The 25,121-nt window shown below is 48.7% G+C and overlaps 1 protein-coding gene across 2 annotated transcripts; it reads left to right on the plus strand.

Annotated features, from left to right (window-relative positions):
* Positions 1–332: 332 nt before the first annotated feature.
* Positions 333–5,109, plus strand: PJA1 (praja ring finger ubiquitin ligase 1). Of its 2 annotated transcripts, XM_041000923.1 has the most exons (6): positions 333–411; positions 627–697; positions 2,625–2,828; positions 3,393–3,754; positions 3,882–3,888; positions 3,984–5,109. In XM_041000923.1, exons 2-6 carry the CDS (start codon positions 687–689, stop codon positions 4,624–4,626), a joined length of 1,227 nt encoding a protein of 408 aa, XP_040856857.1. In that variant the 5' UTR covers positions 333–411; positions 627–686; the 3' UTR covers positions 4,627–5,109. The 2 variants fall into 2 exon arrangements, with proteins under 2 accessions (XP_040856857.1, XP_040856848.1); XM_041000914.1 differs by having other exon boundaries at positions 2,625–5,109.
* Positions 5,110–25,121: the final 20,012 nt, after the last annotated feature.

Raw genomic sequence — 25,121 nt, forward strand, 5'->3', positions numbered from 1 at the left:
ACTCCGACACAACTGCGCACATTGGAATTCATCAAAATTTATAGATTGCATTTCATTAAAAAGAACAGAAGGAAAGATGGCTAAATGTTTAACATTTGTTGACTCCGGCTGTTCAATTTTTCGCTGTGCTTTTCTGTACCCTTGACGATTTCATCATTTACCAAGAAATAATATTTTTGAAGGGCCCCGCCCCCTCCCTTGCCCAGAGCAGCTGCCGCCCAGCCACATCGAGGAGGAGGAGCCTTAGTCCACGTAACAATCACTTCCGTCGCCGCAGTCCCCGCCCCGTTAGAGGCTTGCTGTCTGGCGGGGGTGGAGCCCTAGACCCTGGAGCGGCGGCTCTGGCGGCGGCGGCGGCGCTCGGAAGGCCGGGAGCACTTCTTGGACGAAGCCTGCGGTGGTCCGGTCTGGGTGAGTGATAGCTCCACCGTTCATCCCGACGCTGGCCCTGGGACGAGCGGCGGGAGCAAGGAGGTGCAGGGGGCTGTCGGGCGCGGCGGGAGGAGGGGGGTTCTCGGCCGCACCGCTTTCCAGGTTCGCCCCTCGGGAAGGGGTGGGGCAGCGCGGGAGCTGGTTGTGGGGACCCGACCCGTGGCCTCCCTCGGCCTCTCCGTGTGGCCCTGCAGCCTCCTCGGCAGAGCCCCTTCCAGGCGGTGCGGCTTCCCACTCGAACGGCTCCGGTGACCATGGGAGACGAGTGAGTAGTGGTCGCGGTGGCCCTGCCTTCTTCCCTCCCCGCTCCCTAGGCCGGATTCCCCCCGGGCCTTCCCTGTCCGCGCGTCCCCCTCCCCGCCCCCGGTTTGGTCGGTTCTTTCGTGGAATGGGATATGGTGACGGTTTTAGGTGTAAGTGTTCTCGGGGAAAGAATCGTGCTAGAAAAAAAAAAAAAATCATGTTTTCCTAAGGGAAAACCTGTATTCCGCACATCCGCTCTTCCCTCTCTCGCCTGCCCGCCCCCTCCACATTGGTGTGGCTCTGCCCTTTGAGCTGATAACGTTTTCCTGTCTTCTTCTATGACATCGCAGCCCCCTCATCTCCCCCCCAACTAAACCCAGGTCGCGCGCATGCGTACACGTACACAACACGCACAGATGCGTGCACGCACACCCCCTTCCTTTGGCGGGGGGCCTCCCGGCCACTCCATCCTGAGCGTTCTGTTGCGTGTCCCCTCCCCCCGCGCATGCGCACTCAGGCACGTGCACACCCTCTCCCACCCTCCCACCCTCCAGTACCTTCTCCCTGGGTTTACCGCCTCCCACACACAGCACCTCTCCAACTCCCCCCTCCCCTCCTTCTGCACTCTGCTGAGTACACATACGCCTGCACACACACACACACACACACACACACTCTGCACACACAGGCTCCCATCCTCCAGGACTACCCTCCCCGTCCCTGCCTACCCTGCCAGAAACACATAGGGACATCCTTCCTTGGCTGACCACGGACACATCTGCACGCACACATGCTAACTCACACAGCCTTCTCTCAGCGCTCTCTGTAGGCCACCTGTGTTCATCAACAGTCCTCTCCTGCTGCCCCCACATACACAAACTCCACAAACCGTCAGGGACCCACTGCCTGCCACAGTCACACACATAGCCAATGTGATTGCCGGCCTCCCTTCCATCCAGTGCACACACACACACACAGCACTCTCCATTACTGCCTCCCACTGCACTGATGCCTGCTGTGTTTGCCCACATTGACAGCTCTCTGATATTGCCTCCCATTATGACATGCACATACTGCCCCTGCCACCACACCCTTGCCAGTCTGCCTGCAAGGTACTCAGCTATGTAGCACCTCTTCCAGCACCCCTTTCCTCTGAACCCCACACCTGTCAGGGTCAAGTTCACATGCAGAGTGGGTCTCATGCTGCTGATTCTTACCCTTTGCTTCCTGCAGACAAGCACATCCCTGCATTGCAGAAGTGCTGTACTTCCTTTCGACCTGTCTGTCTCTCCCACACAGACAGGTCAGCAAGCACACACAGCCATGCGTATTTTCCATCCTATTCCAATTTGCATTCTCCTGTATGTCTGCAGAGCTCAGAAAAAAAAGACAGCCCATAAATACACACACACACACACACACACACACGCATGCCCACGTACCCACACAGGCAGCCTTTTGTCTTCCTACATCGGCACAATTTCACAGTACTTCACCCATGTTTTAAGTATCCGGTCATCTCTGCTCCCCGCCTTCTGTCAAGCTCTCCTCTGAGTCTGGCTTTCCTGCAAACCTAATCTTGTAATCATTTTGCCAGCATTAAAAATGTGTTCCAGGTCTGCATCTGCCAGTCACTGGAATGCTACTCCAGGCCTTAGAAGACAGTGACAGTAATTTGAAAGGTTCCCCTGGCCTTGATGTTACCTGCCTGCCAAAGTGAAAGTAAACTTCGTTGCTGCTTTATTCTGACTGCTGTAACTGCCATCTCTGAAATGTGGGCAAGAGAGCAGGAGCCTTTGCAGTCCAGCCCGACTGGACTGTATTGGCAGCCTTGCTCTATATCTAAGCAGTGGGTCAGGAATCTAGCAGCCCTGCGTGGGCCCAGACCAGCAGGAGGGAATCAGTCCAGTAACAGGCAGGAGGTGTGGAATCAGGCATGTTTCTGTCAGTTTCAGGCCAAGCACAAGCCAGCAGGACAGGATTATCAACCAGAGAAGGACAACATCAGACGTCCCAATGCGTAGATCAACTCCCAGTCACAACAACAGGAGGAGCCGATCACCATTTTCCTCTACGCGTCGTAATCGTCGTACTTGGGCCAACGGTCAGAGCTCGGGACACAGCTCACATGTTAATAATGAGGACTACTCCAGGTACCCGCCCCGAGACTATCGGGCATCTGGGAGCAGAAGAGGTGTAACGTATGGACATATTGACTGTTTTGGGCCAGAGGACAGTGAGGAGGAGGGGGCTGGGCCTGTGGAACGAATGCCAATGAGAGGAAAAGCTGGCAAGGTCAAAGATAATAATAAGCTGTATGACCCAGAGAATGGGGCAAGGTCTCTGGCTGGGGTGGCCCCGCAGTTTCCTAGTTTTAGAGAGGAACTGGATCAGTTAGAGCCAGCCCCTGCAGGCAGGTGCTCTAGTGGTAGAGCTGAATATCCCCAGCAAAATCGCCTGGTCTCTCACAGATCTGCCAGAGGCAAGGGGTTTACTAGAGGGGATACTTTGGAGCGAGACAGACAGGAGCAGAATTTACCTGCACGCCCCAGGAGGGCTCCTGCAAGTATTTGTGATGGTGGGGAAAACACCCCAAGGAATGCAGAGGAACCAGTGGTGAGGCCCAAAATTCGAGATGTGACCAACTCCAACTGTGTGAAGCCCAAAATCTTTTTTGATACGGATGATGATGATGAAATGCCACACAGTACTTCCAGGTGGAGAGATGCTGCCCGTGCTGATGAAGGCTACTCCAATGGCCCAAGCCGAAGAGGCCGAAGAGAGAACTTCATTGGCTATTGCAGGCCGCCATTCCCTGAAGAGAGGAGGGAAGCAAGAAATGAGCCCGGGAAGCCAGAGCAGATGCCACTCCGGCGCCACACCACGGCTGATCCTGACTTCTGGACACACAGTGACGACTATTACAGGTACTGCGACGAAGACTCTGACAGTGACAAAGAGTGTGTTGCTGCCCTGAGGCGCAAGTATCGCAGTCAAGAGCAAACACTATCTTCCAGTGGTGAAAGCTGGGAAACCCTGCCAGGGAGAGATGACCGCGAGCCTCAGCGAGCTGGAGTGAGTACCAGTAATACAAGCCTTGGCGCTGGAACTAGCTCCAGGGCCAGCAGCAGATCCAGTGCCAGCTCTAGCTCCAGCAGCAGCAGCACCAGCTCCAGCTCTAGTGCTGGCAGTAGTGCTGGTGCCAGCGTCAGTGTCAGCGCTAGTGTCAGTGTCAGTGGCAGCGCCAATATCACCATCAGTGCCAGTATCAGTGGCCTTGCCAGTGGCAGCGCTGGCACTAGGGTCAGGGCTGAGGCCAGCAGTAGTGGTAGCTATCCAGAAGAGGTTCCAGAACCTTCTCTTCAGGAAGGGGAACGGGCGACTTTAGAAGAAGGAGAGATTCCTTGGCTCCAATATAATATAAATGAGAGTAGCAGTGAGGGCGATAATGATTCTGGTCCTGAAATGATGCAACCTGGAGTCTTCATGCTAGATGGCAACAACAACCTCGAAGATGACTCCAGTGTCAGTGAAGATTTGGAAGTGGACTGGAGCCTGTTTGATGGGTTTGCAGATGGGTTGGGAGTGGCCGAAGCCATTTCCTATGTGGATCCCCAATTTCTTACCTATATGGCACTCGAAGAACGCCTGGCCCAGGCCATGGAAACCGCCCTCGCACACTTGGAGTCACTTGCTGTGGATGTCGAGGTAGCCAACCCACCTGCAAGTAAGGAGAGCATTGATGATCTGCCTGAGATCCTGGTCACGGAAGATCATGGCGCCGTTGGCCAGGAAATGTGCTGTCCTATTTGTTGCAGTGAATATGTGAAGGGGGAGGTGGCAACTGAGCTGCCATGCCACCATTATTTCCACAAGCCCTGTGTGTCCATTTGGCTTCAAAAATCTGGCACCTGCCCTGTGTGCCGCTGCATGTTTCCACCCCCTCTGTAAAGACCAAGGGAGTGGACCCTGGTCTGGTTCTTTTCCCCATCGCAAAGCCACAGTATACTGCAGGAGCCCTCTCAAAGTTAACAATGACAATGACAACCAATCAGTAAATTAGACAAAACTTATTGATTACTTGTGATTCTTTCCAAGGTGAAAATGGCTGTGTGCAAATTGCGTTACTTTCCGAGATAAAAATGGCTGTGTACAAATCGCATTCAAAGTCTTACTGTCTTTTAGAGGCTAGAAAGGGAAAACTAAACTTTCTAAGATGCTACTTGAGGTTGCAGTACGAAGATACATTTTCTAAGTTGAAAGTCGAAGTAAATTACGTTTGTTTCTTTGGTAGAATTTCTTGCTGTTATTGTAATGTCAAATTTATCTGTTAAATAAGTCCAAGAGACAAAATCACTTTTGTTGCATGTTACGGGTTAATGTTCCTGTAATTGCAGTGCCGTAAAAGCCTATTAAAGCTCTTTTGGTTTTCCATGGTTTAACTGAATCATTTGGCTTTCTGTGAAATGGTGCTACTAACTTTATCATTGATCCCTTGCATTTGCATCAAAAGTAGAGTTGTTTGCAACAGCAGACAAACTTTAATCTCACTGGAAATATTTCAGCAACAGCAAAAAAAAAAAAAAAGAGGCTAGTGATTTCTTTAAAGTAGGAGTAAAGTGTGTTGTTGTGAAACAACTTACACAAGAAAAGATCCAATAGGTAAAGATGGATGGAAAGAAACAATGAGAAAGAACAAATAAATCCACACTGAGGGCAGGTGTGAGTTAAACAATCACCTTTGAGAACATAGAAACTCTCAGAACACATAAAACAAGAAAATTTGTTCCAGGTGTATACATTAACACAGTGACACACATAAGGCTAGAAAACATATGTGCCCTGAAGAGCTGCAGAAGAAGAGGGAACAGGTTTGACATTGGAACACATTTGTTTCAATATATGCACATATACATATATACATACACATACATATATATGTATATATGCACATTTAGGTCTCTCTGTGTGTGTCCATACACAATAGCACTTATATTTTCAAAGTGGACATAAATTTTATCTTTAATATTTCTTTATCTGAAAGGCAGAATTACAAGCAGAAAGAAGGAGAGACAAGAGAACTTCCATCTGCTGGTTCATTCTCCAAATGGCTACTGCGTCGGGTTAGGCTGGTCTGAAGCTGGGAACCCAGAGATTTTTCCAAGTCTCCCTCATGGGTATATGGATACAAGCACTTGGGTCATCCTTCCACTACTGCCTCTGGGCCACTAGCAGGGAGCTGGATGGAAAGTGGGGCAGCCAGGAGCACTTTTAAGCCACAGCACACCCACCACCCCACAAGCAGACATAATTGATAGAATTTATATTGTTTTGCAACCAAACATTTTTCACTCAACATTGTTTTTCAGACTTAGACATTTTGAAACACGTAGATGTACTTCATGTGCTTTAAAAATATTCTATTTGAAAGAGTGGTGGAAAGAGAGAGCTTCTGTTTGCTGGTTCATTCTCCAAATGGCTGCATCAATCAGAGCGGGAGCAGGCTGAAGCCTGAAGCCAGGAGCTTCATCCTGGTCTCCCATGTGGGTGCCAGTGGTGCAAGGATTTGGACCATCTTTCACTTGTTTTCCAAGTGCAGTAGCATGGAGCTGGGTAGCAAGTAGAACAGCTGGGACGCCATATAGGGTGCCCACTTGTTGCAGGCAGTGGCGTAACCCTATATGCCGCAGTGTCAGCCCCAGTTCATACATTTTTTAATACTATAATGCAAACCACTGTTTATGCATTCCTCTTTTGGTGAGCATTTAGGTTCTTCCCCACATTACGGGGTAGGGAAGGGAGAAATGGAATATACTATAAAGATATCACTTTGTGCACATGTATGAGTTTGTGTGGAAGTAAATGTGTAGAGATGAAAAATCTGGGTCGCCTCGGGTTTGAACATCTTCATCCCCAACTATATATTGCAAAATTGTACTAATTCCTTGATATTATAAATATTCCATATTACTGGTGGTTAGTTACATATAAATTAACACACCACACCAGTGAAATATATTGTGTCCATCAGCAAGCACTTTGGGCTTGGAGGAGAAGAAACTGGAAGACTTGCAGTCGGTGTACATGTCACCTACAGCTGCCGTGCCACAACATGAGTGGCACACACCCTTCAGTCAATTTGGGTAATTTCACAGCATGGAATTAATACCAGACAGAGGTTAAAACCTGGATATGTGGTGATACAGAATAGGGTCCTAAACGTGTTAAGTCCAAAAAGCATATATAGAGTCTTAATGTAAAAGAAAACCTTAATAAGAGTTAACTACATTATGAAAATGCCTAGAGCACTTCCAAAAGTTTGCGGGAAGTGAAGTTAAAGGATAACAGTTTTTATAAAACAAACAAACAAAATACTTAAAAATCCATGCATAATTTGTTCATCACCCACTTTTTATATATAAACTTGTTTCCTTTTTGATGATGTCTACATAGTTCAGAAGGATGCACGCCCATGTGGTCCACTGATTGTGTTGGGAAGGGTCAAGGAATGCGGGAAAGTGAATAAGACAATTGCTTTTTTTTCCCTTCCTGTATTGAGGGAGGACAGGGGAGAAGGGGAGAGGACTGTTCCCAGCAGCCTAACCACATCAGTACCCCATCACCCACTTTTTTCATGATTTTTTTTTGAAGACTCCTCTTTAGTGTGAATTTCAGACATGTTTTTGCATCGAAAGACACTTAAGATTTTAAATCCATTTTCTAAGAACTCTTGGAAGTGCCTTCTTCCTTAAGTGATGGTAGCGGTCCCCCTCTGGGAAGGAATGGAGAATGGGAAAAAGGAGTGAGAAAAGGGGGGAGCTTTTGATTTTTACCTGAGGTGATGAACTACTTGCTATTTTTTTTTTTACGTGTCAGTGTATTTTCACAAATACTAACAAGTAAAATCAAAATTTCTGAATTTTAGAAAGATATCATTCTTCCTCTCACTGCCAGCACAAAAACATGGGTAGTAACCACACATTCTATAGAGAGTTGAACTGATATTTATAACTTTACTCCTAGTGAGCCATTTTCTGTTCTCCCTTGGCCTTCAGCCAGCACCTCAGCTGGTCCTGGAGCTCCAAATCCTTGGACCAGGAAAGCTCCTGGCAGGGTTGTTATCGGGTGGGATTATAGTGCCTTGCCATTAACCATTTCTATGCCCCAATTGGAACTGCACAAGGAGATACTTTAGCAGCACCCTTGGGTGATCATCTGCTCTTTTTTTTTCCTTCCACTGGAAGAAGCCTGAAGTCCCTACTGGTTTTGCAGGGGCGGAGGGATGGAGGACAGTGGCTGAGGAACATGGGTCCTAGAGTGTTTGCCCCTGTATCACTGAGGTGAAGGTGTGGATGGTGGCAATAGAGGAGGTGGCAGGCCAGGACGGCAGTGGCACAGTTCCTGTAGCGGAGCTGGTGGTCAATAGCTCCAGTGGCAGGTTAGGACCATGCCTTTGGTTACCCGTTCCTTTGTTGCTGTTCATTTCCGATTCTTCAGCCTTCCTGACATTTCCCCCAGCTTCTCCATAGCTTTACAATAAAACTTCTCTGATTAACTACAGTTGGTTTCTGTTGTTTGTGACCCAGAATCCCAAATGACACACTTGTTGACAGTGTAGCCTCCTTTTTGCATGTGTTTTCCTAGTCATAGGAGCTATCCCAAGGGACCAAGGGCCACGCAGGCTCTGTTTAAAATACAGTGGACTCGTTTTTGGCACTTAAAGCCAGGGTTCTTGAAATCAGGCCCTGGGGCACAAACAGGGCACTGGTTTCTGAGACTAGGTTCTTCGGTGTGTTCACTAAAGGTACCACCCACCACATGGCTTCTTGGTTTAGGGCAATGAAATGGGTAGTCTGAAATTTTGGTCACTGATTGGGAACCCAAGCTGCTACATTTTGCAAGAGAGTACCCTAATCCCTGTGGTTATTCCCCACCCCCCAAGTTGAACCCTTGTCTAAGCCCTATCTATTCCACGGATATACCTAGAGATCTGTGGCCCAAAATATTCCTTCCAGCCCTTTCTGATCCTATCCATCCTTTTGTAAAGTGTTTTTCCTAGGGGGAAAAATACTGATACCCCTAGCTCCTTCCCTCTCTGTTACTGTGGACTCTGTAAGCCCTGAGGTCAGGAGCTATATCAGAGGCTTTTCTGTAGCTCTGGCCTGCAATGCTTGGCAAATAAGTGTTAAGCAACACTTAACAGCCATGTGGAATGGGTTACTCCCCTCCCCACCCCCACCTCGCCCCTAGTTAGCTTCAATAGGGGCTGTGTTCTGAGACAGCTCAGGAGGCATCACAGGCACCTGACTCAACTAGGCTAGTTTGATCTGGCATCAGCCTGACTTCCACTGCAGCCTCTTGAGGTTCCAGTATCCCACCTCCCCTTCATACTCTCTTGTTCCACCCCCCTTCCCGCAACCTCTGTCCCGTTTTCAGTTGATATTAACGAGTCCCCAGTGTTTTGAGGCCCAGGACCTGTGGAGAAGAGGTGACATTTATCTGGAAATGGAGAAATCCATGGCAATGAGCCTCAGCCCACCCCCTCTTTGGCCTGGGTTGAACCTCTGACACACATGGAGTTTGTGGAGCATTTGCTCACTCGATGCCAGCTTCGGACAAGGCTTGGCATGGAGCAAGCTGGGGTATGGGTCCCCTGAGCCACCATTTCGGCCTCCTTTGGTATTTGTGTCTTTAAAATGGATGGCACTTTGCATGTCTCCTCACCTCTTCTTCCCTCTTAACTGCACTGTCCAAGAAGAATGGTCAAACACTGGTGAGGCTCTACAGTGTCTTTCATTAGGGTAGGTGTTCCCCAGACTCCTGCCAATGCAGCCATCTCACTAGACCCTCCCATCAACCCCAGTAAATGAGTAATAAGGAGGCCAAGGTTCAGGAGAGCAGTCCCTCTAAACACAGAGTTTGGGTATGCATGCTTTCGGAGGAGGGTAAGGGTATCTTCTTCCTGCCTGCCCCAGTCCTGCTGTGGCACAGAGCAGCAGGCAGGATCAGGACCTTGGCACCAAAGCCCAGACTAATTATACTTAGACCCCATTCAGACTTACTGGTGACAGACACCACATGCTGCCACTTCCCAGCAGCACCCTACAGGCTCAAGGCCAGGGCAGCCTGGGGACCTGCTCATAAAAGGGTGGAAGAGAGGAAGTAAGACACTGATGGCATAGAAGATTTTTCCACAAGCATTGGGGACCAGGAAGCAGTATCTGTCATAAAGGCACTTGGCTGTTACAGGGTCTGAGAGCCAAGCTGAAGGCAGGTCTGGACTGGGACACAGAATGCATGGAGACCCATCTTACCAAGCCCAAGGCACTGCTCAGTCCAGAGCAAGCTGGGAATTCTGAACTTAATAGCTGAGTTCCAATATTGAGGGAGCCTATGTCTATGAAGGGTTCAGCTTAGCCTTTCCCTCAAGAGATGAAGAAGGCCTACTCTTTCTCTCCAAGAGCTCATAGTCTAGCACGGGATATAGACTTGTAAAAAAGGGATTGCTGGAGAGAATCAAGATGGCGGAATAGGGTAAAGACACGTTTAAACAGACGAAGAAACATTAACCTGTATGAAGCCAAGAGGGCACATTCCAGGAAATAGGAGAGGACAGAACAACAGCAAAAGGACACCTGGAGACTGACAGACACAGAAAAAAAGCAAAATCAGCGGTGTGGAGATGCAGTGACTAATACCCTAGCGGCATTCAGTGAGCAGTGATCTGAATGGCACCTGCAGCCAGAACTCCACCAGCACAAGGTGGGAAGGAACTTTCACTGGGAGCTCAGGTGGTGAACCCAGACAAAGAACCACCCATCCTGCTGGGCTGTTTGATTTGACCAGGAGCAAAGACAGCGTGGCAGAACCCAGATGGGTAGTGCAGGAACTGGGTGAATTTCACAGCCCAGTCAGCCCCCTAGAGCCAAATCGGTCAACATTTTGTTTGAGGAAAAGGCAAGGGACAGGACTGAGCATATGCTGAGCTGGGAGTGAGCTCATTTCTGGCTCAGCGAATTGCAACAGCCTGGCATCCTACAGATTCCACCCAAGACAGGTCCAGGTAGCCCTCAGACCTGATGGCCATCAGATCAAGCACTCTCGTAGTGGCACGTCGGGTGCCATTTTGTACAGTGTGGCAAAACTTTTAGGACTGCAGGTACAACAGTGAGCTGTGCATGTGCTGAGTTGGCAAGAGCTCACTGAGCTCAGTGAATTACTCTGGTCCCACAGGAAAATAATACTGACTATGTCATCATATGGGTCAAAATAGGTCCGTGTGGCCTTCAGACCTAATAGCCAACAGGTTCCTGAAAGATCACCACCAACAACAACCTAGCTAAATAGGACTCCTGGTGTCTCCCTAATCCTGGGACTTGCTCCAACCAGAAGTGGGAGAAAGGTTGCACAGACAATGGTGTAGCCTCAGCAGTGTCACAGGAGGTGGAGAGTGGTGAGTCAGGAGCTAGGGACTACAGAGACCATGGTGCAAATTTAACATAAGAACCCAGATGTGGAACTCGCTGGAGGGAGTGGCACAAGTAACTGCAAACAAAGAGCAGTGTAACAACTGCAGTAAGTAAAATTGAACTGTAGACCTATGGGTGACACAGCTTAGAAACCTGCTCCAAGGGCCCGCACGATAGCATAGTGGTTTAAGTCCTCACCTTGCACATGCCAGGATTCCATATGGTCATCAGTGCTAATCCTGGCTGCCCTGCTTCCCATCCAGCTCTCTGCTTGTGGCCTGGGAAAGCAGTTGAGGACGGCCCAAATCCTTGGGACTCTGCACTCGCGTGGGAGACCTGTAAGAGCTGCTGGCTCCTGGCTTTGGATTGCCTCAGCTCCAGCCGTTGCGCTCACTTGGGGAGCGAATCATTGGATGGAAGATCTTGCTCTCTGTCTCTCCTCCTCTCTGTATATCTGACTTTCCGATAAAATAAAAAAAGACACCTGCCCCAAGGAGAAGACTCTGCTAACCAGAAGTACAATGACCAAGAGCAAAAGAGACAAAGGCACAATGAATATTACTGATGACTCCCCTGAAAAGAAGCAAAACCCTATGCCAACCTCAGAGTTAATTGACGAAGACATCGAGAAAATGGGTGATACAGAATTCAAAACACTTGTTATAAAGCTTCTTATCAACAATGAGAAGCATATAAAGCAGGTGTTCAAGGAATTTAAGGACTATGTCACACAGGAAATGAATCAAATCAAAGCTGATACTTTAGAAATGAAGAATATAGTGAAACAAATTAAAAGTACAGTGGAGAGTCTCTAAAATAGAATGAAACAAGCAGAAGAAAGAATCTCAGAATTGGAAGATATTTCCTGTCACCAGGGGAAATAAACAAAAAGTTGGAAGCAGAATTGGATCAGGCCAAAAAATTATTCAAGAATTGAAAGACACTATTAAGAGGCCAAATATAAGAGTTAAGGAACTCCCAGAAGGTGCAGAAAGAGAAGCTGGGTTTAAAAATGTATTCAATGAAATAATAAGGGGAAAGTTCCCTAATCTGGAGAAAGATTTGGGAAACAACATCCAGGAGGGGCACAGACCTCCCAACAGGCTTGATTAAAAGCAACCTTCACCACGACACATGATCATGAAGCTCTCTTCAATCAAACATAAGGAAAAGATCCTTAAATGTGCATGTGAAAAAAAATCAGCTGACATATAAATGAATGCCAATTAAACTCACAGGAGACCTCTCACAGGAAACTCTACAGGTCAGAAGAGAACGGAGCGACATATTCCAGATTCTAAAAGAAAAAATTGTCGGCCTAGGATAACATATCCAGCAAAGCTTTCTTTTGCCTTTGAAAATGAAATAAAATTCTTCCACAATAAAGAAAAGCTAAAAGAATTTGCCTCTTCCAAACCTGCCCTACAAATGATACTTCAAGATATTCTCTTGACAGAGAAGAGGAATAGCACCCACCAAAACCAAAGGCAAATTGTGAAGAACATCCCAGTAAAATGACAACAGTGGAAGACTAAATCAATGAACAACCCATTGCTAAAATGACAGGACCAAATTACCACACATTAACCCTTAATGTAAATGGCTTTAGCTCAATCAAATGTCATAGATTAGTAGACTGGATTAAAAAACAAAACTCATTTGTTGCCTACAGGAGACACATTTCACCAACAAAAATCAGTGGAAAGTATATCTCACAGATTTTGATTTTTTTGTTGTTGTTGTTAGTTTCATCTCAAAACACTTTATTCTGATTAAATTCTTCAGTGACTCATAGATCATACAGTAGCATCATTTTCTTCAAGAAGGTTCTTGATTTTCTTTTTCATTTCTTCAGCGACACATTAGTTATTCAGTAGCATGTTATTTAACTTCATGCTGTTTTTAATTTCTCTTTTCTTCCTGTTGTTGATTTTGTTTTGTGGCTTTTCATTTAAGGGGATGTATAGTGGCTGTGTAATTGAGACTATCATATCTAGTAACATGTTATTTAACTTCATGGCATTGTAAATTTCTATTTTTCTTCCTATTGTTGATTTTGTATTGTGGCTTTTCATTTACGGGAATGTACAGTAACTGTGAAATGAGGACTAACATATCCAGATGTGAGGATACAATGCAGTATGCATCTCTACTTCCAGACTAAGAAACTGTTTACTATATGACAATAGAAAGCTGGACTCTCTGCCATTGTCCATGCCCACAATATTGGACATATGACTGTGTATGAAGAACTATACTTTTGTAATGATATAAGGGAACTTGATGTGGGAGACATTTGGGGAGGGATAAGGGAAATCCCAGGAGCCTATGGAACTGTATCATAAAATGATAATAATAATAATAGATTAAAAATAAAATATATAGTTAATTTAAAAAAAGAAAAAAGGATTGCGATCTTTGAGGAAGGTGTACTGAAGAGGCAAACTCCATGTAATCCAGAGCCAAGAATTGGAGGCAGAGTCCCTGAAGCATCCAGGAAGAGCCCACTCATTCCTAAAGTGGGAGCCAGGGCAGGGCAGGGAAGGAGAGCGAGTAGGATGTACTCTAGCAATGTTTTCATCCTCTCGGTTGGCACCATTAGCTTGGAGGATACTTTATTGAAATGTATTAACATTTGAAATATGCATACTCTCTGGCACAGCTATTCCACTAGTGGGATTTTTAAAAAAGACTTATTTATTTTTACTTTAAAAGAGTTAGAGGTGGGGAGACAGAGAGAAGGGAGATCCTCCATCCACTGGTTTATTCCCCAAATGACCTCAACATCCTGGGCTGAGCCCATACAAAGCTGAAAGCCAGAAGCTTCTTTTGGGTCTCTCACATTGGTACAGGGGCCCAAGGACTTGAGTCATCTTCCACTGGTTTCCCAGGCCATAAGCAGGGATCTAGATAGGAAGTAGAGCAGCTAAGACTAGAACTGGTGCTTATATGGAATGTGCCACCAGATGATCAGTTTGCTTTGCTACCATGACAGCCCCAAAGTGGGAAAATATCCTACAGGATTGAGAGCACAAAGTTGTTTGCATAAGGATATTTATTGTTGCATTGATTATAGAAACAAGGGATGTTTTAAATGTCCATCACTGGGACCTGGTTAAACAGATGATGACACAGCCACCATAGGGTGAAGGGGATCAAGAGTTTCCAAACAGCAACAAGCTGCAACCTGAACACAGCAAACACTGGTCTGAGTTACTGTCATTTGTGTTTTTCCAAAGAGTAGATCTGTGGTTAATTGTGCACAGAATGTTTCTAGAACAACATATCAGAAATGGGCCAAGGTCAGGGATAAGAAGAAGCCTTTTCATTCTGTGTTCTTTCTCCCCTTTGCTCTTTTTGATCATTTCTTTTCTCCCATCCTTTCCCCTTTCTCTCTTCTCCCCTTTCTTCCTTCCCCTACCCTTTCCCTCTTTGTCCCCTCCACCTTCCTCTCTTTTCTCTTCTCCTCTCCTCTTTTATCTCCTCCTTCCTTTCCTCCTCTCCTCTCCCTCCACCTTCCTCTCCCTTTCCCTTACCTTTCCTCTCTCTCGGCTTTACATGAGAGAAGAAGGTGGAGGTAGTGATCTCGGGCAAAGGAGTGGAGGTTTGAAACAGATGGAGTGTATGTGCCCTTGAATTGTGACACATAGATTCTCTCATTACTTCCAGTAACGAAGTGGGAAGTGGATTGTCAGGATGCAAGTGGGAAAATGGTAGACAGGACTTTCATCCACAACACCGGGCTCCTTGGGAACAGAAATGTTGCTTGAAGCAGGCCTTCTTGGGCAAAGAGAAGTATAGGCAATTGGCCTCCTGAAGACGTGGTGGGTGCTAAAAGGCAGCCAGCACCCAGGGCACATGCATGCGATCACATGTACAGTGGTCCCCATGTACATGTGCCACAGAAAGGCCATTGGGAACTCTTCCCCTCGTTGGAGCTGATGGTGATTCTCAGTGAGGGGATCAGAGGACAATGTCATTTTCTTTCTGTTTTGGAGGACAAGTTGTTAAAGATCTATGTATTTGAAAGCTACAGAGAGAGTCAGATGTTCCATCTCCTGGTTCACTTGCCAGGGCTGGGCCAAGCTGAAGCCAGTAGTCAGGAGCTTCATCCAGGTCTCCCGTGTGGGTGGCAAGGGCTCAGACACTTGGGCCCGGGGGGTATTAATAGTGATCTGGGTTTGATGTGGAGCAGCCGGAGCACAAATCAGCATGCATAAAGCATGCCAGCATTTCAGGCAGCAGCTTCAAATGCAGCACACTGCAATGTTGGTCCTGAGGTGGAGGGTGAGACAATTCTTAAATTCTCTTCAAAAAGCCAGTCAATGTGGTGGAGGGGTGGTTTTTCTTAAGAGTTATTTACTTATTTGAAATGCAGAGTTACAGAGAGAGAGAGAGAGAAACACAGAGAGAGAGAGAGATCTTTCCCCAACTGCTTCACTCTCCAAATTACCACAAGGGCTGAGGCTGGACCAGGGTAAAGGCAGGAATCAGGAATTGCATCCGGGTATTGGCAGTGGGTACAGGGGCTTAGGTACTTGGGCCATCTCCTACTGCTTTCACAGGTATATTAGCAAAGAGCTGGATCAGAAATGGAGCAGCCTGAGCTCTGAAAGGTCAGTCAGAGAGGGGATGTTTGTGTTGCAGGAGCTGGCTTAACCTGTTGCGCCATAATTACTGCCCCTAGGGGGTCAGGTGTGGGAGAGGGAGTGAGAAGACAGCCTGAAGGTTGCTGTTGCTGGAACAGATACCTCTCAAGCCATCAGCTACCTGAGGGAAGCTAAATGGGTCCTTGTTGGCCATACTGATTGCCCCTCCAAGTTGGAAAGAGACTTGGTCCTGGACCCTGGTCCCTGATGGAAAGACCACAGCACTGGGACGGGGTGGGGTTGTGGAAGCAGGGAGTTTTCCTTCTGATTAGCTCTGAGTTTTGAGCATGTGCCTACACTGAGTCTCAGTTTGCGTCTTTATAAAATGGGCCCCCATAGGGCAGTCAGAGTGCACAACGGAAATCAAGCATGGATAAAACATACCACGTGCACATCAGGGGGTTGCTGTGTGTTGGCGTCATATCTCCCAGCCCCTCTTTTCTAGGCTGGAACGGCAAGAGCCCGAGGTTCTGAAGAAGAAAGAAGGTGAGCACTGGGTGGGTGGAAATCACTCCGACACTATCTGTCCTCTCTCCAACAACTGGAGCCAAGGCCGGGCCCTGGGGGCTGGAGAGAGCACTGCTTCCCAGGCCCATTCCCTTGGAAGCTCAGTGCCACAAGCTGGGGGAGGAGGAGGAGGAAGCAACATGTTTGCTATGCTTTTCTGTCCCAATTGACTCGGCTGGCCAGAGCCCTGGGCTCACTTCTGACTGCCTGTACAGATGGTGGCGGCCGCAGAGGCCCAGTCAGTGGAGGGCTTGGCTTCCTGTGGAGTATGCCCACCCCAACCAGGCCCGCTAAGGAATGTGGGCTGGTCCCGGCTGGCTGGGCTCTGTGTCTCCTCTGGCCCCTCCCAGAGCCCCAGCCTGACCCCTCCTCAGGCCCAGATGAAGGAGCTTCTGTGTCATGGGGCCCTGCCCGATTAGACATGGCTGCCACATTGACTCTGCCCTCACAGGCTGGACACAAGGAGATGGGGCGGGCGGGGAGGGGGGATGGGAAGGCTTGGGGCTGGCCCTGGGAGCTCCCTGTGGACTGCAGGGCAGTAGGATGTGCCTGCTGCTGCCTTTGTTCCCCAGGGAGAAAAGTCACAGAACGCAGGTTTGCAGGCTATGAGGCCCAGTGCTGGAGGCTTGAGCTGCATCCATGCAAATGTTGACGGACCTCATATTCCCATCTGTGGCTGATTCTGTGGAGGTGGAATTTGTTCATCAGCTGCACATGGGAGGCACGTGGTCACCCAGTCAATTATGTCATGTAAGTATCAAAATGGACCTCCCTCCATTCCCTGGAGTGCTTCTTTGTCCTTTATTATTTATTTTTTTTTTCCCTCTCCTCTGGGCTGGAAGAGTCACTGGATCCCTTCCAGCCTCAGTCTCCTCCTCAGTAAAATGGGAACACTTACCTCATGGGATTACTGCAAAGAAGCCATAAGGGACGAATGCAGGAGCAGTACCCAGAGGGCACGCCTAGGCGACACTTCCTTCCTGTGTTGATCAAGTACTGGAGCACTGGGGAACCTAGAAGGGACACAGTATCTGTCCTCAAGTAGTCTGATGCATGGTGCCTCCCTCAGTCCTTAGCCCAGGCCAGCGCTTGAGTTGTCATTTCACCATGGGAATTCTGGCTGGTTCCAGGCATTCCCAATCTGTCCCCAGCACTGTTTGATACCCAGGGGGCAGGCTTCCTCTTGCAGGTCTATCAATCATGTGTTGCCACAGTACATTGGCTGGAGTGCACAGCTCCGTGGAAGGCAAGTAGTCTGCCAAATACTCCCAGGAAGCATCACACCATGGCATTTCCAAGACACTCTGGTCCCTAGTCTCAACGACATTGGTCTTCAGGTCCAAGCTCAGCATCCTACTTGCTCCATGACCTTGGGCGAGTGTCTGAACTTTCTTGTGCCTCAGTCTCTTCATCTGTAAAGTGAGAGTTAAACAATACTAGCCCCCTTATCTGTTTCTCCCTCTCCCTCTCTGCAAAGATTGATCTACTGGGAAGGCAGAGGAGAGAGAGAGAGAGAATATCTTCCATTCAATGGTTCACTCTTCAAATGGCCACAAAGGCCAGAGCTGTGCTGATCCTAAGCTGGGAGTCATGAGCTTCTTCCAGGTCTCACACATGGTCCATCCTCCACTGTTTTCCCAGGTGTATTACCAGTGGAGCAGCCAGGACTTGAACTGGCACCCATACAGAGCAACTTCACCCACCAAGGCAAAATGTTGACCCTGCCCTTTGCTCCTGTTAACTGGCATCCTTAGGAAACTGAGAGGAGATGACCGGCTTGAGGTCACACAGCTAGCAAGCAGTAGTGCCCTCCTGACAGTAATAACACAGCTGCTGCCTGCTTCCTGTTGTTGCTCCCTGAGATTCCCAAATTCTGAGCTGGGGTCTCCCAGTGTCTCTGCTGCCTCACCAGGGCTTGGCTGCACTTCCCCAGCTGACTTCTTGCTACAGCCATGGTAAGCACCTCTTGCTATATTCCTGAGATCTGCCCTGCTGCCTGCCTCACAAGCTAGCCTCTGGGCTCCGGTAACTCCACGTGCTGTCAGACCCGTGCATAGCTCCACATCTTAAGGAATAACATGAAGCACATGAATAGAACACTGTGCTGATGATTTCAAACAGCAGTACACTTAATCCCGACATGAATGCTATGAGAGAGGTGTAATCATCACTCCCATTTTTCATACCAGAAAAATTGAGGCACAAAGGATTTACATACTTGCTCAAGGCCACTTAGCCAGAATCCAAACCCTGGTGGGCTGGCTCCAGAATTAATACTGTTATGTCCTGGCTCCGTCAGTTGGCCCCCTCCCAGTGCTAGGAGCCCAGCCATCACAGACAAAGCTGCACAGGTTTTGTCACAGTTGAATCTTCCTTCAGTGGCTTTTACGGTGCCTGGTATATAATAACGGTAGAGTGAGTGAGTGAATGAATGAATGAATGAAGCAAGTTAAAATAGGGTCGCAGCCATGGGGATGCAGAGAGATGAGATGGATCTGAGAGATAAGAGGGAGAAGTGACCTGATTGGGAAACTGCTCCAACTGGGAGTATGTGAAAGTCTTGGATGACTCCCAAGATTCTGGCTGTGGTGACTGGCTGATGAGCTCATTTACTGAGATAGGGGTCCCACCAGAGGGACAGAGCGCTGGGGTGTGGGCAGCGGCGTTGATGAATTCCGTTCAGGATGTGTGGAGTTTGAGGTGCTTTTGAAACACGCCAGGGGGACGGCCTGGAGGCTGTGGGATCCGAGAAACTGAGCGGAGGGATTTGGGCCTCCTGCCCAGCCCCTCCCAGCATCCCTCCCCCTTCAGTCCCAAACTAAACTGCTGGCCCAGAGGCCTCTACTCTTCCAAATGGGAAGGAAAGGAAGGCATCTTTGATGGTGGGAATGGGGGGGGGAGGGCTTTCAAAAGCAAACAAACGCATATACAGTGCCTGCCCACCTCCCCGCCGGCCCCTGCCGCCTGCTCCCTGCCAAGGTGAGCTCTGACAGGGCGACTTGTCATCTTTTCAACACCTCATTTTCCCCTCCTGACTCACTGCCCAGGGAGAGGCCCTTCCTGTTTGCACACCTCAGGGGCTAGGCTAGGAGGAGGAACAAAAACAGCCTTCATGGCGGCGGGGGAGGGGAGGGCACAGGGAGAGGGGCTGAGGGAAGAAGAGCGACGGAGGAGGAGCCGGGAGCAGTGAGGAAGGTTAGGGACCCGGCCCTCACCTCCCCCTGGTTCGCACGGACGCACGCGCACGCACGTGCACACCGCCCTGACTGCTCCTGGGATTTTCAGGTCAGTCCTAGAGGTCAGGTCTCCAGCTGAGCTTAGCGCCCCTATCTCGTCTTTGCTACTTCCAATGGAGGCTCAGCCCTGGAGTTCCCTATCCCAGAAACCCTTGCTCCGTTGCTACCCGCAGCCAGCCCAAGCCCAAGAGATTTTCATTCACCATGTTTTTCCTTGGGTCTCCAGGTCAGCTGTCTGCACCCCCTGACCCTGTGCCCCAGGCTCCTCTCCCCGACCCCACCACCTCACCTCATTCCCCCCCCCCCCCACAACCCCACCTCCCTCCCCCGCCAGGACACCCTTCCTCGGAATCCTACCGCTAGCAGTAGCCCCCACCTCAGGTAGCATCTCCTTCTCCTCCCCTCCCTGAACCCCGCCCCCCCCCAACCCCTTGCCCTGTGCTAGGAAACAGCTTCTCCCTTCCCCATCCCTCCCCCACTCAGCCCCCACGTGGGGAGCCCCGCTCCCAGGCCGGGCTACCCCATTCATAGAGCCCTCCTCCATTGTCCTCAACCTGTCACTCAAGCCTCGCATTAGCATTTCTAAAGCCCACTCTCTTACTTTCCTCTTTGGCTGGGATGGGGCTGGGGAACTTAGCCCTATAGAACAACTAACAATTACAACTAACCTTCAAGAGCACTTTAGAGTATATAATTCACTTTTCTATATAGCCATTTCATTTACTTCTCACAACAGCTCTTAGCGGGGGGTGGGTGGGGGGACGCCGACATCCACAGAAGTTGGGTGAGTTGCCCAAGGTCACGAAGTAATTCCCAAAGCCAAGATTTCAACTCAGGTTTGTGTGATGCCAGTGGCCACATTCTTTCCACCACACCACCTTGCGTCTCTGTCAGGCTGCTTGCTTCTGCTTGGCTGCGCTTTCTTAAAAGGTGAGTGTAGTGGCTTGCCGCTCCGGGGAAGGGACTGCCGGAGCCCAGGCAGCCGGCCTGCAGAAATTTCCCCAGGCCCACTCAGGCCAGACTCAAAGAGGAACACTTCCTTCCTTTCAGCCTCAGCAACACAACCTGACCCAAGATGCAACCGGGCCAAGTGGACAAAGACACCCAAGAGTCAGAAGGCCAGCTTCAGATCCCAGCTCTGCCATTTAGAAGCTGGGTGGCCTTAGAGAAATGACTCAACTTATCTGTGTCTCCAACGTAGGGAGGAGGATGACTTCCTCCTGGGGCTGTCATGAACATTAGATCAGTGTATCTGCCTAGAGGGAAATAGAACAGGGCCTAGGCTGCAGCCTGGGATTCAAATCCTGGCTCTTGCAGGTTACTAGCTGTGTGGCTTTAGATAAATTACTCTCTGGGCCCTAGAGTAAAACAGAGTTAATAATACTTCCTACTTTCCAGCCCTGTTATGGACATATGCATGAGTGTTCCCTGCCTAGGAAGGCAGCAGATGATGGCCCAAGTGCTTGGGCTCCTGCTGTCCATTTGGCAGACCCTGATGGAGTTTATGGGTTCCTGGTTTTGGCCTGGCCCAGGCCTGACTATAGTAGATTTGGGGAATAAATCAACATATGGAAGATCTCTATAAATATTATTATAAGTTAAAAAAATTGTTATTGGAGGTCCTGGCACAATGGTTCAATTAACTAATCCTTCTGCCCTTCAAACACTGGGATCCTATATGGGTCCTGGTTTGTGTTCTGGCTGTTCCATTTACTAGCTAGCTTCCTGCCTGGAAAAGCAGTAGAAGAGGGCCCAAAACCTTCAGACTCTGCACCCACGTGGGAGACCTGGAATAAGCTGCTGACTCCTGGCTTCAGATTGGCTGAGTTCTGGCTGTTGTGGCCACTTGGAGAGTGAACCAGCAGATGGAAGATCTTTGTCTCTCCTCTCTGTAAATTGGCTTTTCCAATAAAAATAAATTAAATGTTAATAAATAAACGAATAGAATTTTTTAAACTAATTATTATTGGGGCCAGTGTTGTAGCACAGTGTGTAAACTGCTGCTTGTAGTGCTGGCGTCACATATCTTAGTGTGGATTCTAGTCCCGGCTACTCGACTTTCAATCCAGCTCCCTGCTAATGTGTCTAGCAGGGTGGTGGGGAGGGACAACAGATGATGACCCCAGTGTGCTTGAGTCCCTGCCACCCACATAGATTCAGATGGAGTTCTTGGCTCCTGAATTTGACTTGGCCTGCCATTGGCTATCATGGTCATTTGGGGGAGTGAAGCAGTAGATGGAAGATCTCTTTTCCCTGGTCTCTTTCTGTGTCACTCTGCTTCTTTGGGGTCTCCTATGCAGGTGCTGGGTCTCATGGCCTTGCACCATCCTTCACTGCTTTCCTTGGCCATAAGCAGAGGACTGGAAGGGAAGTGGAGCAGCCAGGACATGGACTGGTGCCCCTACAGGATGCTGGTACTTGCAGTTGGAGGATTGGTCTGTTGATCCTTGACACAGGCTCCAGCCCTTTGAAGTCTCTCTGCAACTTGATTATCTCAAAGGGTTTCATCTTGTGCTCCCTCTGGGACTCTATAGAGCAGTTAGTCCCTTCCTACAGAGTAGAGAAAGGAAGAAACTTAGCTGAGGTCCCTTAGCCAGGAGCTGAGACTAAACTTTTTCAAGACTGCTTGTGTGAATGGGTTTCAATGCTAAGCTGTTTTTAATTCCATATCCATGAATTTTTGGAAATATCCTCAGACACTGGTCCATGCAAAGCCTTCTACCCCTCCCTCCCCCATTAACTGTAAGTGGAATACCTATTTTAACTTTGTGGCAGCATGTGACCTTGCTGATAAGGTTACCTTACCCATGATAACTGTAAACAGGCCATATTTTTCTCTTGAGAAGAACAATGTTAACCGGCTCTTAGTTCTCCAACTAGGTTATAACTGGCTCTGATCCCTTGAGAATCCCTGTTCTTCTCAAATCTCAAAGTGAGAACCCTAGTGAAACCAGTTCTCAAATGGACAAAATGGTCAGGCCAATGATGGTGAGCTGGATCTGGAGGAAGGGGTATGATTGATGGTGGTTATTACAGAGGTGCCAAGAAGGGTGCATGAAGCTTGTCAACACGTGTTCCTGGTACCTGGTTCCCTCTGCTTGGGCTAGCATCCATGAAGTCCAGCATGTGGCAGAGCCTTCCTGGTTGACGTGGGAGCCACAGAACCTGGAGATGGATGGATGTGAATGAGGCCAGCAGAGTTCTGCTGAACAGTGAGGCTCAAGTGCCTGTTACATTGCCGACTCACTGGACCCTGAAAAGATGGTTGGACTCTCTGTTGTAGGTATTTAGGGGTCTATGGCTGATCAGGGCCAAGTTCTACCAACCACTGAGGAAGGAAGGGCCAAGCCCCATCTCACCAGAGATATTTCCAAAAGAGGCAGGAAAGGGCACAGTTTAAGGGTCAGAAAACTTGGGGTGCTACAGGTGCTCATTTCACTTTGCTTGCCACACTGTCTCACTTCGGGGACTTCTGGGCCTCTACTAGCAACCAGATGCCACATGCACATGGGCAGACACAAGGCAATGTTAAAGCCGCAAGACCAATCTTCTCGCTGGAACAAACCTTGTGATGTCTAGAGAATACAAGGGACTTACTGATACTCGCCAGTGACTTAGCCTTACCAGTGACATTCTCTCAGCTCCTAAGTCAATATCCTTTCTCTATTATCCCTTTCACAGGACACCTACCCCACTCCTGACCCTGGATTTACTATTCTAGAAGGTGACCAATTGAGCACTTGACATGGGGCTGGCTATAGGGGGAGTTTGACAACTTAGTGTATAAAAAGATAATTCATAATTTTTGTATTGGTTACATGCAGAATGCTCATAGTTTAGATATAGCTAGTAAAGTAAAATATCAGGAGCTTATCCTTCACTGGGGTGTGCTTTAAACGTGTTTTTACCTTTGTTACTAGTAAATTCCCTAGGTGCCTTGCATGACATTTCTCCTGGACAGATAACACTGTGTTAAAACTCCAGCACTAGTAACACTGGTGTTAGCAGGGCAGGTCACTGGGGGAGGGTCCCAGAAAGTGGCCAGAGGCCAAGGCCTGGCCTGGCAGGCTCAACAGTCCTTGAGTTCCAGGGTCAGGGGGCTGGCCAGGAGTCAGGTGGATGGGTGATATCTGGTAAAAGACTGATAGGCAGCCAATAGAAGTGTAGTCACCAGGCACAGGGTTTGCAGCCCTGACTGCAATCCTGGGGGAGAGAGACTAATGGCCCTGAAAGGCAGGGCTTGTGATCTGGAGGGCCTGGTTTCGATCCTGGAATGAATCATAGTTCTTCTATTTGTGTTAGCTCTCTGCTAATAGCCTGGAAAAGCAGCAGAGAATGGCCCAAGGTTTTGGGCCCCTGCATCCTAGTGGGAGACCTGGAAGAAGCTCCTGATTTCTGGCTTCGAACTGCAGGTGAATTATACAACCTCTCTGTACCTCAGCATTTTAAAAACATTTATTTTTTTTATTGGAAAGGCAAATTTACAAAGAGAAGGAAAAAACAGAAATATTTTCCATCTACTGGTTCACTTCCCAGGTGAGTGAACTGATTTGAAGCTTCTCACATGGGTTTAGGCTCCCAAGGCTTTGAGCCATTTTTTGCTGCTTTCCCAGGCCATAAGAAAGGAGCTGGATTGAAAGCGGAGCAGCTGGGACATGAACTGGTGCCCAGATGAGATTCTGGCACTTGCAAGAGGAGAATTAGCTAACTGAGCCATCACATTGGACCCCAGCTTTCTTATCTGTAAAAGCAGAGTGACGCTGAGTTCCCACGTCCTAGGACATGGGTCAAGTTCTTGGAGCAGAGCAACTATCCAACTCGTATTGATTACCTTTGTAATGCATCACGTGTCAGGCCAGCCAGGAGCAACTGTGCCCCTGTTAGTCTGGGCTCAAGCTCATGGGCTAGGGGACAGGCTGGTGGACGTGGGATAAGACAGAGGCATAAACTAGTGGGAAAACAGTGGTAAGGCATGTTGACACCTGAGCTCAGTATCCAAAGGGTCACCTGATGCATCAGCTGCAGTGTGAGTTCAACCCCAGGGCCCAGGGTGATGGCTCTGTGGCCAAAACAACAGGCCTAAGAGGCTACAGGCCCAGAAAACTATTTTCAGTCCAACACAGCCCACAACTCCACGTTCCAGAAAACACCTCTAGATGAGAGAGGCTTTGTCCCACCCTACTTCTCGTATAGGGAGCCTGGGCCTTGGCAATGAGAGGCAAAATCGCATAGAGACATATAAATCCCTCGGTCTATAGCTCAAATAACAAGACCCAGCTCTGGTTGCAAAGCAAGGAGCAGTACTTGACTGCTGCGAAGGCTGCCTTTTTCTGTCTGTGCTCGTCTCTAGGCTTAGGAAGCTGGGATAGGCAGACAGGACTGCATTGATATTCTCAGTCATGCACAGGAGTTTAGCTTTTCTCCCTTGCCTGCCCACGCCTCCCCCCCACTCCCCGCCGCCATCCCCCATCCTAATGGGGTTGCAGCCTGGGGCTGGCTGTTCAGATAGCTGAGGTCTAGAAAGTGTGTCCTTCCCCTCTCTCCTCCTCCTCTGCCCCACTATATTTGAGGCCCTGCAGAGAGGA

This window comes from Ochotona curzoniae, unplaced genomic scaffold, assembly GCF_017591425.1.
Source record: "Ochotona curzoniae isolate NIBS_2020 unplaced genomic scaffold, NIBS_Ocur_1.0 contig_1274, whole genome shotgun sequence".
Lineage (NCBI taxonomy): Eukaryota > Metazoa > Chordata > Mammalia > Lagomorpha > Ochotonidae > Ochotona > Ochotona curzoniae.